The 16,852-nt window shown below is 50.8% G+C and overlaps 1 protein-coding gene across 6 annotated transcripts in view; it reads left to right on the top strand.

Annotated features, from left to right (window-relative positions):
• The window catches only part of FBXW11 (F-box and WD repeat domain containing 11), a 56,799-nt gene extending 49,611 nt beyond the window's left edge, over positions 1–7,188 (top strand). For all 6 annotated transcript variants that reach the window (XM_038149982.1, XM_038149983.1, XM_038149981.1 and 3 more), the window contains 3 exons: positions 145–223; positions 1,637–1,825; positions 4,842–7,188. In XM_038149982.1, the coding sequence (XP_038005910.1) occupies positions 145–223; positions 1,637–1,798 (241 nt within the window). In that variant the 3' untranslated portion in view covers positions 1,799–1,825; positions 4,842–7,188. The remainder of the gene's footprint in view (positions 1–144; positions 224–1,636; positions 1,826–4,841) is intronic.
• Positions 7,189–16,852: the final 9,664 nt, after the last annotated feature.

The raw sequence follows: 16,852 nt of genomic DNA, 5'->3' as shown, positions 1-16,852 counted from the left end.
TGGCTTTTACAAGCTTGAGCATTAGTATTTCTCACAGTGTGCTTGATCCTGAGGAAGTAGCTGTAGGGAAAACCTGGCAAGCTTTCCGGGGCTTTGGATGTTATTTTCTATGTTTTCATAATGTCTTTCTTCTCTTACTTTTAGGAAAATTAAAGTTTGGGACTTGCAAGCTGCTCTTGACCCTCGTGCCCCAGCAAGTACATTATGCTTGCGTACGTTAGTGGTAAGTAAAAATTAATTAATTTGGAGTAGTCAGGGGTGTTTCAGTGCATTATTGTGGGATAGATGGGAATGTCAGGATGGTTTATGAAGTCTAGAGTGCTTAAGAATGAAGAAAAATTTATTGTCATATCTTGAATGATTTGCATTTGAGCTTAAATGAAAGATCAAATTTTTCTGGTTTGAGATTCTCAGATACTCTCAAAAGAAAAAGAAATCATCATGATACTGTCAAATCACTCTGGTTATTGGTGTTTCCCTAATACCACTGTAGGGCTGCTTTTAAATTTCCTCATATTAAAAAAGGGACAAGAATCTTGTGAGCCTTTCCCAAACTTTTTTCCTAACCCTTCGCTTTGGAAGGAAGAGCTGGGAAGGGGGAAGGAGGCTGAGTCCAACAGATTGCCACAGGAACTCTCAGCTCTTCTGAGGACAGTCACATTTAAGGCTTAAGTTGCTTTAGGTAGATTTTTCTTTGTAATGAGGGCTTTGGCTTATGACAGCAGACTTAATTAAAAATAGATGGGGGAATGAATTCCTTGTTCTTTCCACCCAAATGTGTATGGAACTTTACTTCAGGAGTCAATTTGACAAGCCCATAGCAACTCAGAGTCCTTGACTGTAGGTGATGCATGTGCTTGGCCTTTCCAACACCTGGATAAGTGCTTATGTGGCTGGAAATGCTTCTCCTGTTTCTTTCTCTTCAGTAGTCTTGGTATAGAGATGAGATTTAACTATTCTTTTATTTAGTTTTAGTGAAAAAGTTCTTTGTTTCTATGTTCTGTGGGTATCCTGTAGCTCAGGTTGGAGTTTGGGATCGCTCTGCCAGCTTGGGTTAGTTCTCCAATAAAGGCAGAGTCCTCACTTTAAATTTAATGATCGTGGATAAGCTGGACTAAAGGGAGAGCCTTTTCTGCGCTTCTTGTGCCACTTTGATATTTGTTGGAAGAGGTGCTGGAGCATGTGCTCCCCTTCTTACGGCAGTTTGAATTCCTGGCTGCTGCAGTGTGAGTGTGAGGATCCTCTCAGCAGGGTGGAGCTGTGATGTGCTGTTTGGGGCTGCACAAAAACAGAGTCAGTAGAGAATTCTGCAGGAGAAGGAGCCCTGGCAGAGAGTCTGTGCCCGCCAGGGGCCAAAATTGCTGCTCATTGGTGGACAGACAGCTTCCATCTGGAATAATCTCAGCCTGTGGCTGGGCTGGGGCCAGGGTACAGCACTGGATTTGGGAGCCGTGTGTTTTCTGTAAAGAGTTTACATACAAAAGCAGCTTTTCTTCTATCTGTGTATTATTATAAAGGTTTTTTTAGTCAGCATAGCAGAGTTTGAACATACCTTGTGTGTCCAGATCCCTGTGTGATACCAGTGCACTGCCATGTTTCTCTGTTGCCTTGCTGACTGCTTGCCTCTTGCCCACAGGAACATTCAGGACGTGTCTTTAGGCTCCAGTTTGATGAATTTCAGATCATTAGTAGTTCCCATGATGATACAATTCTGATTTGGGATTTCTTAAACGTGCCACCGAGTGCCCAGAATGAGACCCGCTCTCCATCTAGAACATACACCTACATCTCCAGATAACAGTCTGCACTTTACTGCCCTCAGAAGGTAAGGCTCCCTCATTGGCTGGGTCTGGGATATGTCTGAAACGTTCCCTCTGCCTGCAGCTTGGCTTAGTCAAACAAGCTGAGGTTTTCTTTAAGAAAATAAAACGTTTTTATGCCACTTCTTTCCCTATCTAGTCTTTGTGTGGTCATGCTCCAGCATGTCTTGTTGGCTTCTCCCTTCTGTAAACCCTCATGGTTATAATTGGGTGTTCAGGCATGATAGAGAGAGCTGTCATGTATTCACAGCATTGCTGGGAACTGGGGAGCCTTGGTGTATGGCACAGACATTCCAGCTGTCCCATGAAGTGGGAGCTGGTGGGAGCTCTCCATGTACCTGCTGGCTGTGGGGAGCTGTGCAAGGAGCAGTGCAGGGCCTCTGCAGGGATCTGAGCCTGGGGCAGGAACAGCAGCTCTGTGAGAAGCACAAGTGGCAGGGAGAGCTCTCAGAGCTCACCAGCACAGCTCAGAGCTGTCTGAAACAGAGCCCAGAACTCGCTGGAGTTTGGTTCCCTTTCCCAGTCACTGCAGTCAGTGCTCAAAGCCCTTGAGCCCTTGTTGGGAGTGTGGAGTCTTCTCTCTGCCAACAATTGCACTCCAAACTACACCTGCCTGTGAGTGCTGGGGCTTGGAAACACAGGCACTGTCTTCCAAAGCACGGCAGGCTCTGCCAGTGCTTCCCAGGAATGGAGACACCACGGGAGTAAAATTGCCCCAACAGGAAGGATTTACTTTATTTGAAGTAGATAATGAGTACTTCGTTTAAACGTGGTGTGGAAAGCCTTCCTGTAAGAAGGGATTTTCATTATCTCTCTGGATACATTTATCCCTGCTGTGGCAATGTACTCCTCAGGTTTTTGCACTCCTGCAGGACCTCTGGCTGGCTGGGAAATCCCTTCCCTTGTGGAGACACACTTTGAGGTGCTCCTGCTAAAAGATGAGTTTTCTTTCACCCGAGGAAGGGTTAGCTGCCTTCCCTGCTACTGAACTCCTTTTAAAAGCGCCAGGGCAGCCTCCTCTCTGGATCTGACGCTGGGATCTGTTGGAACATTGCTTTGCAGGGTCTGAGCCAGCAGTTGGCCATTGCCAGGCTGAGCTGCCTCTCAGCATTCCTGTACTCAGGCCCTGGAATAAGGAAGAGCTGTAATGCTGTGAGCACAGGCCATGTGCAGAATCCCAGCTAAACCTTCCCTTCACAGCAGATTTTAAGAACCCTGCTGCAGGGGTAGCTTAGGGAAACTCATGGAGTGGCTCATCCTGCCTGGGGCGGGACAGGGACACCTGGAAAAGCTGCATTTTTATAAACAGTCTCCATCTGCCTTCCAGTCCTGCATCAGTGCTTGCTTCTGTTAACTAAAATGATAATTTGAGGTGGATGAAATCTGTTTTTAAATAACAGATTGGGCATGGGTGTTTAAAAGCCACATATAGGGTGTCTTAAGCACAAAAGAAACACAGAATCATAGGCTATCCTGAGCTGGAAGGGACTCACAGGATCATCAGTCCAGCTCCTGTCCCTGTGCAGGCACCCCAGCAATCCCCCCTGTGCATCCCTGGCAGCGCTGTCCAAAGGCTCCCGGAGCTCTGGCAGCCTCAGGGCCGTGCCCATTCCCTGGGGAGCCTGGGCAGTGCTCAGCACCCTCTGGGGGAAGAAACTTCTCCCAAAATCCAGCCTGGCCCTGCCCTGGCCCAGCTCCAGCTGCTCCCTCAGGTCAAGAAATGAGGAGTTGTATAAAATTCCTCTCATTCCTTGAGCAGCACCGTGCTGGTGTCATTTGACCATGTGGCACACACGGCTCCATCTTTGGGGTTTGCCAGGGCAGTAGGAGATGCTTTTGGCAGGGGGTTCTGCTGCTCACATCCTGCACACTTGGCAGTTGAGCACAGCTCAGTCTGCCTAGCCCAGGAGGCACAGCTGGGACCACACACCCCCCAGGTATTGTTGTTGTTGGTAATGACAGTCCCTTAACAGCTATTTCCTCTACTGCAGAGATGCTGTGATGTCACTTTTTGACAAGTCTGACTCCAGAATCCAAAACCCCTAAATCTACATAAAATTATGGTGAAATAGCTAATATTTCATTATGACATTTAATGAAACAGTTTTATAAGCTTTCAAACATCACAGTCTTGCGAGTTTTGAAGCAGCTCTGCACACGTTTTTACAGGCTTAGCAATGTGAGGCTCTTCAAAGTGGATCAATTTTGACAGTCCTGGCAGTTGGCTGTGAGAGTTTTATTGCTTTCTGTTGAATTCCTGTTGTTTATTGTAACATGATAAAAATTGTTACCATATGATAGTCTAATATTCTGGTATTAAGCATTAGGCCTTGGGCTGAGGGAAGGGAAGTCAAGAGCAAGTGCCTAAGGATGTTTTAACCTTTCATGGGAATGTCAAATTAGAAGAGGGAAGTTCTCCCTAGTCCATTAAAGATGGTTTTGGGAAGTGGCAGGTAAAATCAAAGTTCAGATTTAATTACACTCAGACCTTACACCGCCTCCAAGCTGGTAACAGAGCCATCAGGCTGGAAATTGGATTATCAAAGTATTTGAGGCTTTTGTCTGTTTTCCTAAAAGCTGCTCATGTATTAAAGCAGCTGAACTTGCCTCTTGTGCAGAACTCTTCCTCTGCAGTGTGAGGAAGAAAGAACAATCCCCTGGCCATTTTGGGTTGGGTTCAGGGAGCTGAGCTGGAGGGTCCGTGGCTGTGCCCACCAGGGCTGGGACGGTGGCATTGTGAGAAGAAACCGCCTGTGGGGCACTGCCAAGGACCAGGGCCATGCGGAGTCCGGCTCTTGCTGCAGTGGGGCTCAGAGCCCTGGGGCAGCTCCCCTGCAGGAAGGGCTGCACTGGGGAGTTCCTGGCCAGTAGCCCTGATTGTCCTGCATGAGTGTCACCTCCTGCACGTGCTCTGCCCTTCCCCTCTTGGCCTGGATGCAAAGGATGCTGCGGGCCTGAGCACCTGGGGGTGCTGCTTGCTCTGTGCCTCCTCTCAGTTCACTTATCTTTTGTCTTTTTCAGGGTTCCACAGTCTTGAACTACTGGATTTTTGGCTACTACATGCCTGAAGATGATTGACAGCTAAAGTCAGAATTGGTTCTAGATGCTGTGTAGATGCAAAGCAGCACAATTCTATATCTAAATTTCTTAACCTTTCCTGCTCTCAGTGGTCGTCTTTGAATTTGCTACAAATTCACAGACTTGGAGTAGATGAGTTTCAGAAGCCTATCCTTCCCCTGCTGTGAGAAATCCAAAGCTTCACATGTAAATTGTCCGTAGAAACTGAACTCTGATGGCTTGTTTTTCAGATATAAATCAGAAGTCAAGAAAGGACTTGGCCTAATTTATATTGCTTTGCACTTTTGTCTGACTTTAAAGGAAAAAAAAAAACATTCTCCAGTGAAATTTGGGTGCCAAACACATGCCCAGAATGTACAGAGCTTTGCTTTCCAGTCACCACTGTCCTTTAGGCGTTCCCCATGGCAGGTTCAGAGCCCATTCTTGTTCCATAGGTGTACGTTGGACTCTTAGAAATATTTCTGAGTTGCTCAGTAATATTTTTGGATTACAGTTTACTTGTTTCTGCACCAATAATTTCTTTTAAATTAAAGATTCCTTGTAATTCAGGCTAGGTTATCTGAACTAGTTGTGTAGCACTGTCTTTTCCTTTGCCCTGTGCTCTGTACTCACCGTCCTGCGCTTCCTGATGTTTGCTGTAGTCCCCCTCCTTCCCTGTGTGCTTCCCTCATCTCAGATACTGTGTAAGCATGTAGATACCTTGTACATATAGCAGAGCCTCTGGTGCCAGCCTCAGGGTGTCCTGAGACTACACACTAACACTCAGCGTGGTGGCACTTGGCAGCAGGATGTCTCGACCCCTGGCACTGGTGGTGACATGGTTACCTAGACACTGTCTCTGCAAAAGGAGGTTTTCAGTATTCATTAGTTGGGTTTTTGTTTTGGTTATTTTTTGTTTTTCTTTTTTTTTATGGGAACTACATATTTTAAAATGTAATTTCTAAACTTTTTAAAAATTAAAAACTGTTTAATTTATGTTCTGTATCTTTATATTTTTGTGCCGCGGGATTTGCAGCTGTGTGTCTCTGACACCAGTGGGGCCTCACAGCCCCTGCTGATGTCCTCGGTAGCATTAGTTTGGCTGCTCAGTGGAGAAGATACCATGGGCCAAAGTTCCATTATTTATGTTTGATTTGTGACATTTCGTGATGGTGAGAGGAGCTCGTTCCAGTCACTGCTCTACTTCCTGTACCAGTTCCGTGCTGGTGTCCCAGGAGGATCAGCTGCCATGTCCTGGCTCCTCCATGCTTTTGTTAGGGAGCCTCCATAGCTGCTTCTTCAGTTCTCATAGTGTCCCCTGTCATCCGTGTGGTCACACAAACCCCCTGCGTTGTCCTCGGGCCAGGAGGAGATGTGGAGCAATGCAAAGTGGATTTTCTGTCGCGGCGGCCCCGTGGCTTCTCTGTGCCCGCGAGCGTGGGGCCGGCGTGCTCCCGGCTGTGCGGGGAGGGCTTGGCTGGCACGGGCTGTGCTGCCATTCCCTGTCTGTGTCCGTCTCTGCTGTTCTGTGCTGGCAGCAGCTGTTGGCTCTATGAGGTTGTTGCCTTTCCCTGTGCAGTCCCGGGGTGGGCGGTGCCGAGGGACAGTGGGGGAGCTCGAGGTGTCACCAGCCCAGCCCCTCGCAGGGGTCACTGCAGGGGCTCCCCTCCCCACCCTCCCCCTGTTACTCCAGCTATTTATTCACCCAGATGAGCGAATGTGATGAAGTCCAGAAGAGCAAACTCGCTCCTGAGCGTCCATAAGGTCACTTTTTGGTAAGCTTGACAGTAGTTCGTGCAAGTGTCTTACTTTACCCTTCTCATCTAATAGCTTTAATATTAAACTGTTTAATAAAGATCTGTTGCAGCCCTGAAGAAAAAGGTTCTTTGTTTCTGAAGAGCGGAGTCCTTTTTTTAAAAATGCATGTGTAAGATTTAAATTCCTGTTTTTCCTTGGGAGATAATGGTATTTGGACATGCCGTCTAAACTTCTTTGTGCTTTGTGTAACATAGCAGTGGACTTTTGTGATTGGCACCCAAGGAACTCGACTCCTGGGATTCATGGTAGTGATCCTGGCTGCACTCTGGACTTTGTTTTGCTAACCATAATTGAGCAACTGTACATTACTGCGATATTAATGTTTCAAAGCACTGGGATAGTCTAATTCTAACTTGTAATTATGTTTGCCAATTATCTGTTTGGAAAGTTGGTGTATGAACAGCTTCTTGAAACTGTTAAATTGTACAGATATCGTTCATGATCTAAAGCTTTGTACTGTGGAATGTGCTTAATAAAAAAAGTTTGAACTTAATTTGTCACATGAATGGATGAGTGATGTCACTTCAGCAGAGTTTGGGTGTGAGTTAAGGATGAGTTGGAGCAGCCTGGCTGGGGGCTCCCTGCCCAATAAATGCCCTTCCAGCCCAACCCTAGTGGAAGGCACAGGGCATGTGGAGCCCAAACCCATCTGCCACAGCCCAGCTCCTGCTCTGGCACGGGGGGTGGCAGCTGCTGTTCCACCCTTTCCTTTCTTCGGGACAAACTGGGAGGAGCAGCGAGACCAGGAGCTGAGCTCATTCACCCATCACAGAGGTGTGAACCCCACTGCCTCTGCAGGAACATCACAAGGAATTTTTCTTACTTTACCAAGAATGCAGTTAGATTTAAAATACCACCCATCTCCTGGCTTGTTGAAGCAACCTCCAAGCCTTGAGCTGTGCAGAGCCGTCCAGGGCTCTGACTCAGGACAAGCTTTGCTTTGGGCTTTCCTTAGCTGCTGTGCAGTGACTTGTTCAGTGCTGGGTTTGGTGGGTGTCTCTGGGAGACACTGACCTGAAAAGGTTTTGGAGGTGCCAGAAACTCCGCTAAAAATATGAGCAGTTCTGGCTCAGCATTGGCAAATCCAGGCCTCAGGAATGAATCCAGTGCAGATGACTTCTTGTTCTCCTTGCCTCACTCTTGATTCTGGATAGGAGTGTTGGAAGCAGCATTGCTGCTGTCAGGCTGAGGCTGCCCCTGGAGCTGAGTCCCATCCCCTCTGGTGCCAGGAGTGCTCTGTGGAAGCACAGCCTGGCCAAGCTTGTGACAGGGTTCTGAAGGCCTTGCTGGATATCGTTATCCGAATAAGCCACAAAAGCTCTGGGATGGAGCTGCAGTGTAAACCTTGAGGTCAGGCTTTAACATTCCAGCTCACCTGGGTGGCCTTTGGGTTTGGTTGTTTTGTGGGTTTTCTCTTGCAGCCTTTCACGGCTGGCTGTTAATTCCCACCAGAGAACTTCCTAGGGAAGTTGTGGAGGCCCCGCTCCCCTGGGTGCTCCCACCCATCCTGGGGGGATTTGAGGCCCCTTTGGACTCTCCCCACACACTGTCCTGAGCATGGCGTGCCCGTGGGGCTGGGCAGTGCCCTGGGAGGGTGGGCAAGGAGGACAGGGCTGGACTCCAGGGACCCCCACAGGCACTAGGGTCTCACTCAGGCCCAGCATCTCCTGCCAAGCCCTTCCCAAACTGCCTGTGGATGGGGCTAAAGCAGCACAATTCCAGAGGAGAAAACTCCATACAACCTGGCCTTGAGCACTTCCAGGGACCCAGGGGCAGCCACGGCTGCTCTGGGCACCCTGTGCCAGGGCCTGCCCACCCTCCCAGGGAACAATTCCTAATTCCCAATATCCCATCCATCGCTGCCCTCTGGCAGTGGGAGCCATTCCCTGGGTCCTGTCCCTCCATCCCTTGGCAATTCTCTCCCCATGTTTCCTGGGGCTCCTTCAGGCCCTGCAAGGCCACCCTGAGGTCACCCCAAAGCTTCTGCTGTGCAGGTGAACAATGCCAGCTGTGCCAGCCTTTCCTCCCAGCAGAGCTGCTCCATCCCTCTGCTCATCCTGGAGCCTCCTCTGGCCTGGCTGCAGCAGCTCCAGCTCCTGCCTGTGCTGGGCCCAGGGCTGGGGCAGCTCTGCAGGTGGGGTCTCACCTGAACACCACCCTGAATCCCCCCTGCCCTGCTGCCCACGCTGGGGAGACGAAAGGAGAACAAGGACCTTTGGAAAAGACCCTTTTCTGCTGCCCATCCCAGCAGAACTTTTGCTAAAAATCCCAGGCCAGGCCCAGTCTCCCGGATCACTCCCCGGCCTGGCTGTGCTGCCAGACACAGCTGTGCCCATCCCTGCAGTGGGAAACGCTCCCGTGGGATGCTGCTCTGGCACCCAGGCTCTCCATGGTGTCTGTGTGGGCTGTCCCTGTGGCACAGTGCCAAGCACAGTCCCTGCTCTGTGATAGTGACAGGATTGGGGCTGCCCCGTCCCGCAGCCCCCAGCTGCTGCTGCTCCACAGGGCAGGGGTATGGAGCCAGCGTTGGCTTCTCCAAGCTCCAGCTTTCCCTGGAAACTTTAAACACATTTGTGCAATGCTCTGTGGTGCTGAAACAGAGCTCAAGTCACTTGTTAATCCCTCACACACCATGACCAAACTGTTCTGGGCAGTGGGTGCTCCACAGCAGAGCTCCTGCCCTCTGCAGAACTGTGCTGCAGCAGAACTCAATTTGGGGCAGGGGATAACAGAAATCAGTGGTGATTATCCAAGCCTGTAGGTAACATCCTCTTGGAACACCTCTGGGCACTGTAGCAGGATGAAGGAGTGCAGTGAGTCGAGGCGTCTCTGGTTTAGGCTGTCTGAGCTCACCCAGTCTCCCTGAGTGTTTCTATCATCACCAAACATGAGGTACATGCCCACTAAAATCTGTGAGCACTGACTGAAATGGTTCATTTTTGTCCTTATTATTTTTGTTTTGTTTTAGTAATGAGATTATTTTCTAAAAAATGTTGTAAGCAGTAATTTAGCAACTGAACCAAAGAGAGATCCCGCAGAATTTTCCTTGGGCTTTGTACATCTCTGCACAGAAGCTGGGTGTATCCAGCCGGGCACCAGGGATGGGCACCTTTTGTCTTCCCTTAGGAACGGCCCCGCTGCCTTCCCTAAGCACTAGCAAGGCTGTGGGAGGGCTAATTGGGAGCGGTTACTGGGAACCGTAATTGGTTTCGGCTGCCTCTGGGAAGGTTTGTAGGGACCACCCTCTCTCCCGTCTCGTCTTTCCCAGCGTCTGCTCGCGGCTGAGCCCGGAGCAGCCCACGGTCGGAGAATCCCCGCGGCAGAGGAATTCAGGGATGGTCTGCGGGATCTCTGTATCAACACGGGGAGGCTCCGCGCCCGCGGATGACCCCGCTGCTCTCGAGGTCTCTCTCGCCCCTGATGAGCTCTGCAGGTCCTGCAGTCCCCACCCTGCAGCTCCTCGGGGGTGGATTGCGTGGGAAAAGGCACTGGGAGCGCTCTGCAGACACCTCGGTGACTCGCAGTGCCAGGGCTGCTTTGGACGCTGGCAGGGACATCCCGCAGGGACATCCCGCTGGCTCCTTCCCAGAGCCCCCGGGGCCCCCTGGACGCGGCTGTATCCCAGTCCTGTCCCCAGTCCCAGCGGCTCCCACGGGACTGGAACTGCGCAAGGGAAGGTCCGAACCAGCAGCGTCTGGTTTGGACACAAACCCGGCCCCCAGCCCGGGGCTGCCCGGAGCGGGGAAGCGAAAGAGGCGCCGGGGGGTTGCCCCAAACCTTTCCTTTCCCTTGGGTATGGATATCGCTCCGGGTTCCGCATGCGGAGCCTCGGTTTTAGAGGGAGGGGGAGGCATGGACGGGGAAGCGCCTGCTCCGTCCGACCCTCCGCGCTGCCCAGTCCCGCCGCGCTGCTCCTCCGCAGGGCACGGCGTCCCTCCGCGCTCCGCTCCCTCCGCTCCCGGCTCCGGGCGCGGCGCTGGCCGGGGCACGAGGGAACGGGAGGAGCCGCCCCTGGGCTGCCGCAAGCACGGGCGGCAGGGAAGGAAGGTCTGCTCTGTCCTGACCGACCAATTCCTTGGCGAGGGCAGCGTGGCTCTGGCTCAGCACTTCCCGGGTGACGAAGGCAGAGGACAGCGACGGGGACAGCCCGGGCAGGTCGCGCCCCTTCCCGAGAGAGCCGGTCCGGGCTGCTGAGCACAACCCCTGCCCGGCCCAGCCGCTCCCCGAGGCTCCGCAGCCCCTCAGGAGCTCTTGGCTCCCAGGTCCCGGCCGGGTGGCTCCATGGAGCGAGGGGACTCCCTTCCCTCGGGGGTGGCGCTGCCCCTGCTCCTCCTGGATGTCCCTCAGGAGCGAAGCTCAGCCCCAAGGCCGAGCCCTGGAGCCACCTGAGCGCGGCCACCGCCGGGCGCTGCTCCCAGAGCCCCACGGGCACGGGCGATGCTCTGCCCCTAAACCACATCTTGGGACACATAATCCTGACTTCACACTTTTCCCCAGACAATATCTTTCCATATAATCTTAATGATTCCTGCTGCAATAACAAATAGGCAGCCCTGAGAATAACTTCACACTTAATTGCTCGTGCCAAGAATCTCACCACTTGGCCCTTCTCTGGATGTTTTCCCTCCAATCCATCTGCACAAACAGAAGTGGGCCAGTTCTGTGCCTCAGGAATGAGGAGATAAAAAGGCAATAATTTATTTTTCCACCAAAGCTAGAAGTATTTTATAGAATTTGCTAAAGTTTTTGTTTCAGGAAATTTCATCATGTCTCCAGGAAAAAAAAAAGCGCCTAATTGGCCTCAGATTTTCTAACTCCCTTTTCATTTTTGTAATATGAGGAGGTCTAGGTCATCTCAAGGTCACTGCAGTTAGTGTTGCTTTAGTGCACCTCTGTGGATACCTCATTTCTGCAGCAGTTTTTCCTTGAAAACAGCCCCAGCCTGCTGCTGTAACAGCCACTTTACTTGGCAACCAGTTGCATTCCTTTAGCATATGGAAATATTTTTTAAAACACATAACATATAGGGCTGCTTGTAGGTGAAATTCTCCAACAAAAATGGAGCAAATTCTTCTAAGCCAGTTGAATGGTGCTGTAAAAAAAAAAGAGCTTTTAACAGAAAGCTGCCATTTCCCATTATCCACACTGGGATCTTGATGTCAAAATAAAATGCTGGTGGTTATCAAATTAATAAAAATGTTTTGCTTGGGAAAAATTTAATTTTACCACCCTCCCAAGGCTTCCTGGTGTGTTGCCATGTTGGTTTACATGGCTTCAGATGGTGAGGTCATTCCAGCCTGGGCTTAGCTTGATTTTTTTGGTCTACCTCGGTAAAGCTGTGGATCCCAAATCTTTTGTTTTAGAAAAACTTGTTATGTGGTATCTTGAAAATGGAACAAATGCTGAGTCTGCATCTGCTAGAGAAACAGAGTTCAAAAGAAAGAAGTGTTTGTACCTGAATGACCAGATTTTTCTGAACAGGTATGGCAAAAAAAGAGAGGAGGCACCATCACAGAATCGCAGAATGGTTTGGGTTGGAAGGGACACTGAAGCTTATCCAGCTGAGCTGGATCCAAGCCCTGAGTTACTGCTCAAGGTTTTCCTTCCGAGGGACCAGCCCTGGAAGGACTGGGGATGGAATCCAGGCTGGAATTACTGGGGGTTTCAACTGCAGATTTAAAGCAAATCTGGTGCTTTCTACAAGTACCCCCACATTGCCTCCATCTGGGTTGATGCCTTTGTGCTGCTGCTGTCAAAACCTGGCAAAATTTTGCAAATTCACCAAGGAAAAGCCCAAATGCAAATGAAAACTGGAGGGCAAGCCTGGGCAGGTGTGTGGAGGGAAAAGCTCCTGGTGCTCGATCCTTTACACAACACAGTATTTTAAATTTTCTGAGGAAGGGCAAAATGCCTGGATCTGAGGGGAAGATAAACAGAGAGGATGGAGCAGTGAGATCCTCAGGGATCTGCCACATCCCTGATGCATCTTCCCAGGCCTTGGGAGGGCTCAGGGAAACAGGGAGCCACTCCCAGAGCTGGGCACAGCCACGGGGCTCTCACAGCTGGGCCAGCTGCAGCATCTGCCAAGTTCCTGGTGGCAGCTCCCGGCCTGTCAGGGTGGGATAGGACCCCACAACTTGGTGATGTCTCATCCAGGAAATTAATTACAAGCAGGACTTGGAAAAAGTTGTTGTGGAAGTGGTTGTGTTCCCATAGGAGAATTTTTTTTTCAGGCACACACGTGCTTCAGCAGAGTGCTGGGCTAGACCCTGGGGCTGAGGGATGTCTGCGTTTGTTGGTTAAAACAAAGGGAGAGCCTGTGCTGCATCTGGAGTCTCCTGCTAGGGGTTCCTGGTTCCCTGCTCTGACCTTGCAGCCCCTCTGGCACAGGGTGGGGTGTGCCTGTGCTTGTTCATTCTGAAAAAAAAACACTGTCTTTTCCCTAGCAGCATCCTTATTGCTGTGGGAGGAATTGTGCCCGGTGCCAGGGGCACCTTCCACTGTCCCAGGCTGCTCCAAGCCCCGTCCAGCCTGGTCTTGGGCACTGCCAGGGGCAGTCACAGCTTCTATGGGCACCCTGTGCCAGGGCCTCCCCACCCTCATGGGGGAATTTCTTCCTCAGTAATCTCAAACTACTCTCTTTCAGTTTGAACCCACTTCCCCTTGTCCTGTCACTCCAGTTGCTGATGAATTGTCCCTTTCCAGGTTCCCTGCAGCCCCTTCAGACCCTGGCAGGGGCTGTGAGGTCTCCACACAACCTTCCCGTTTCCAATCCTCACACCCAGCTGGATTTTTGGTGAGCATAGCACGGTTTGTTTGCATGTCCTGCTTAATCCTAAACATGTTTTGCCATATTAGGCAAATAATAGAACTGGAAAAGACACCAGTAACAAATCCCAAGTTTTTCTGTGGATGATTGCCTGCAAACACTCATTTCTGGGACTCTGCTGGCCAGAACTGGCTGAACACCCCAGCCCTAGTGAGCTTCCTTCTCAGAGTGCAGGTGAATTATTTGCCATGACATGCCCTTGGCTATTTTTTGAGGGTGATTAAAGATGTACCTTGGGTGCTCTTCTCTTGTTTTGCTTTTTCTCTCCATGACCAGAGAACTGAAACAAGAGCAGTGAAATGAGGAAATTCAAGTTGCCACTTGGACTTCCAGCAGGATTTCCAGAGCCAGCACACATTCATGTGAGAGCTGGTGAGACTCACTCCTTGCACCGCCTCTGTGACCTCTTGGCAGCTGCTCAGCCCACTGCTGAGTGTTTAACTTGTCCCCTGTGACACAACCCAAACATGCTGGGTCATGCTCCTTCCTAGCTCCTGCAGGCACAACAGGCATCCAGATGAGCTTCCTTTTTAAGGAAAATCAACACTTTCAGGAACCTCATGGACTGGACGTGTGTCCTTTTCCTCAGCCAGCACTGTGGTGTGGTGTGAGGAGAGCCCGGAATTCCTGTGGGCCACAGGACCAGGGATTGAGGGCAATCGCAACACAAACCCAAGGCAGGCTTTAATTCAGCTTATTCTGAGACAGTTCATGGTCATCTGTGCCACAGCAGGGCTTTCTTTCTCCAGCTCTGAGAGGAGCTCAGCACAAATCCAGCCCCATTCCCAATAACCCAAGCCCCAGAGCCAGCAGGGTTGTCCAGGATGTGTCTGGGCTGGGGCTGGGAATTCTCCTCAGCTGAGCCCCTCAGCCACACAAGGCTGGTGCTGCTCTGGCCCAGCCCTGCCCAGGGAGGGGCTGGGCACCACTGGGATGGGTTTGAACTGGAAGGGAAGGCAATGTCCCCAAACCCACGTCAGATTTCGGAGGCAGTGGCCAGTGCAGCAGTTTAAAGCCCAGCTCCCAGCAGGTTGCAGGGCTGCATTGAGGCCGTGGTGGATATGGAAATGCTTTCCTTTTTCAGACCTGGCAATGAGTTCCATGGCATCCATTTGTGATTTCAGGGCTGGTGGAGATGTGGAGCTGCATTAGCTCCTGTCCCAGCACCAGGCAGGGAGGAGCTGAGCTGTGTCTGCTGTTCACACACAGCAGAGGAGCAGGTGGGCTCTGGACTCACACATCCACAAAAATGGCATTTTGGTGCCACAAAGAGCTGCCACAGCTCCCAGGAAAAGCCTGGGCTGAACCTGGAATGCCAGACCCAGGTTGCACATGGGGGTGTGGAAGCCAGACCCAAAGGAATGGATGTGGGGGATCTTGCAGCACAGGCTGCATCCCTGTCCCGGGTGGAGACTTGGATCTACAAACAGAGCCACTGCAACATCTCACCTGTGGGAGCTGATTCTGCACCTGTTTGGTTAAAAACCATCAGCAATGCCCTTCCTGAGCCTTCTCTGTGCTGCTTCACTTCCTGCAAAACAAACAGGAACTGGGCTGGGGGGAATGTTTTCGTGGCAGTTCTACACAGAACAAAAATGCACATACGACCTGGCATCTGCTTCTTTTCCTCAATAAACTGCAAAATCAACACACACAAATATGTTTATGTGAACGGGCCAGAAAAACAGCTGGTTTCATCAAAGCAAAGGGGCACGCTTGGCTCTGCCGGGCCAGTGTTCAGCAGGCTCCCATGTATTTATAAAGTGAGAAAGTGGAGCATATTTGAACATGCAGGTGTATAAATATTCCTGCCAGACCTGCTGGAGTGTTTGAAGTCTCCCTGAAGCCGCTGCTCTGACTCACCCCTTCCCAGGGAGTGCTGCCCTGGGGGGAGCTGCTCTGCCAGCCTGGAGCTGGCCGCTCTGGCAGCCCTGGACAGCCCTGTCCAGAGGCATTGTGGCCAGGATAGCCCCAGCTCTGCCCTCCTGCCCCGGGGCCAGGGCACGGCTGGCTGAGGCTGCTCTGGCTGGGAGGGTTGGGGTGGCTCCACGGAGGCGCTGCAGGCAGATGTGGGGCTGAGCATTTGTTTCCTTGGCCTGGCACCCGTGGAAGGAGGCTGCAGCTTCCCTGCCAGCATGGAAAACCCAGCTCAGTTCTGAAGCCTGCGCTCCCAAGCCAGTGGGCTCATTGTCAGAAGCCCCCGGTAATCCTGACAAGGGAGAGCGGAGCGGCGGCGCTGGCATGGGGACACAAAGCGCAGATGCAGCACAAATATTCTGTCAGGTGCTTCCCAGCCCGGCCTTCCTCTGCGTGCTGGCACTGCTGCCCATGGAAAAGTAAACCCTTTCATGATAAAACACATGCACACCTCCAGCCCAGGCACACACCTGCACAGCCAGAACCCAGCACAGCCTTCCCCACAAAGCTCCTGGAAGGTTTCTGTCACTCTGGAGCCATCTGGGGCTTCATCTAAGCTGCAGCCAGCCCAGCACAGGCTGATGTGCTTCAAAAAAATGAGTTTCCCCAAATTTAATCTGCTTTTCTGTGTGTAGCTGGAGTGTCCGAAGTTAATGAAACAATTATTAAATTTTTCTCAGTTAGAGCTTTTTTTTTTTTTTTTTTTTGGTCAAACAGTTCTTCTGCATGGAAAGTTTAGAGTAGAATCGTAGAATGGTTTGGGTTGGAAGGGACCTTAAAGATTATCCAGTCCCACCCCCTGCCAAGGGCAGGTACCCCTCCCACTGTCCCAGCGTGCTCCAGGTTCTGTCCAGCCTGGCCTTGGACACTGCCAGGAATCCAGGGGCATTTGGGTGACGTGGGCTGTAAATAGCCTTAGACTGAATTTTGATATAGAAAGTTGAGAATAATTGTTTCTGTGGTTCCTGGTGAAGGATCTCCCTAATGTGAGCAGTATTTCCACCAGGATAAAGAAAGCCAGGAATTTTACCTTAAAATGTGAGCTGAAGAAATCACCTATGGGTGTTACCTGAGTGGATTTTCCAATCTTAGAGTTTATTTTCATTATATTATCAAAATTTTCTAATTCTGGTAAGCTCTATGGAAGAGCTTGTCCAGCTTCCACTGACTCTCAACAATGGAGTAACAACCCCTGACCTGGATCCATTCCCACATCCTGCCAGTCCCACCTTCCCCTCGCTCATCAGGTCACTGATGAAAGCCACTAGATGTCACTGCTATATTGCACTAATGAAGTTAAAATAATATTTTTCTGGCAATAAATGTTCTGACTCATAAGGAAGTTGGTTTATAAAAGCTGTGGATAGTTTGGATTCCTTCCAGTTAAAAAACAAAACAAAACTTCTTTTTC

Source organism: Motacilla alba, chromosome 13 (assembly GCF_015832195.1).
Source record: "Motacilla alba alba isolate MOTALB_02 chromosome 13, Motacilla_alba_V1.0_pri, whole genome shotgun sequence".
Lineage (NCBI taxonomy): Eukaryota > Metazoa > Chordata > Aves > Passeriformes > Motacillidae > Motacilla > Motacilla alba.
Note: the sequence above shows the minus strand (reverse complement) of the source record. Positions and strands in the feature narration are given on the sequence as shown.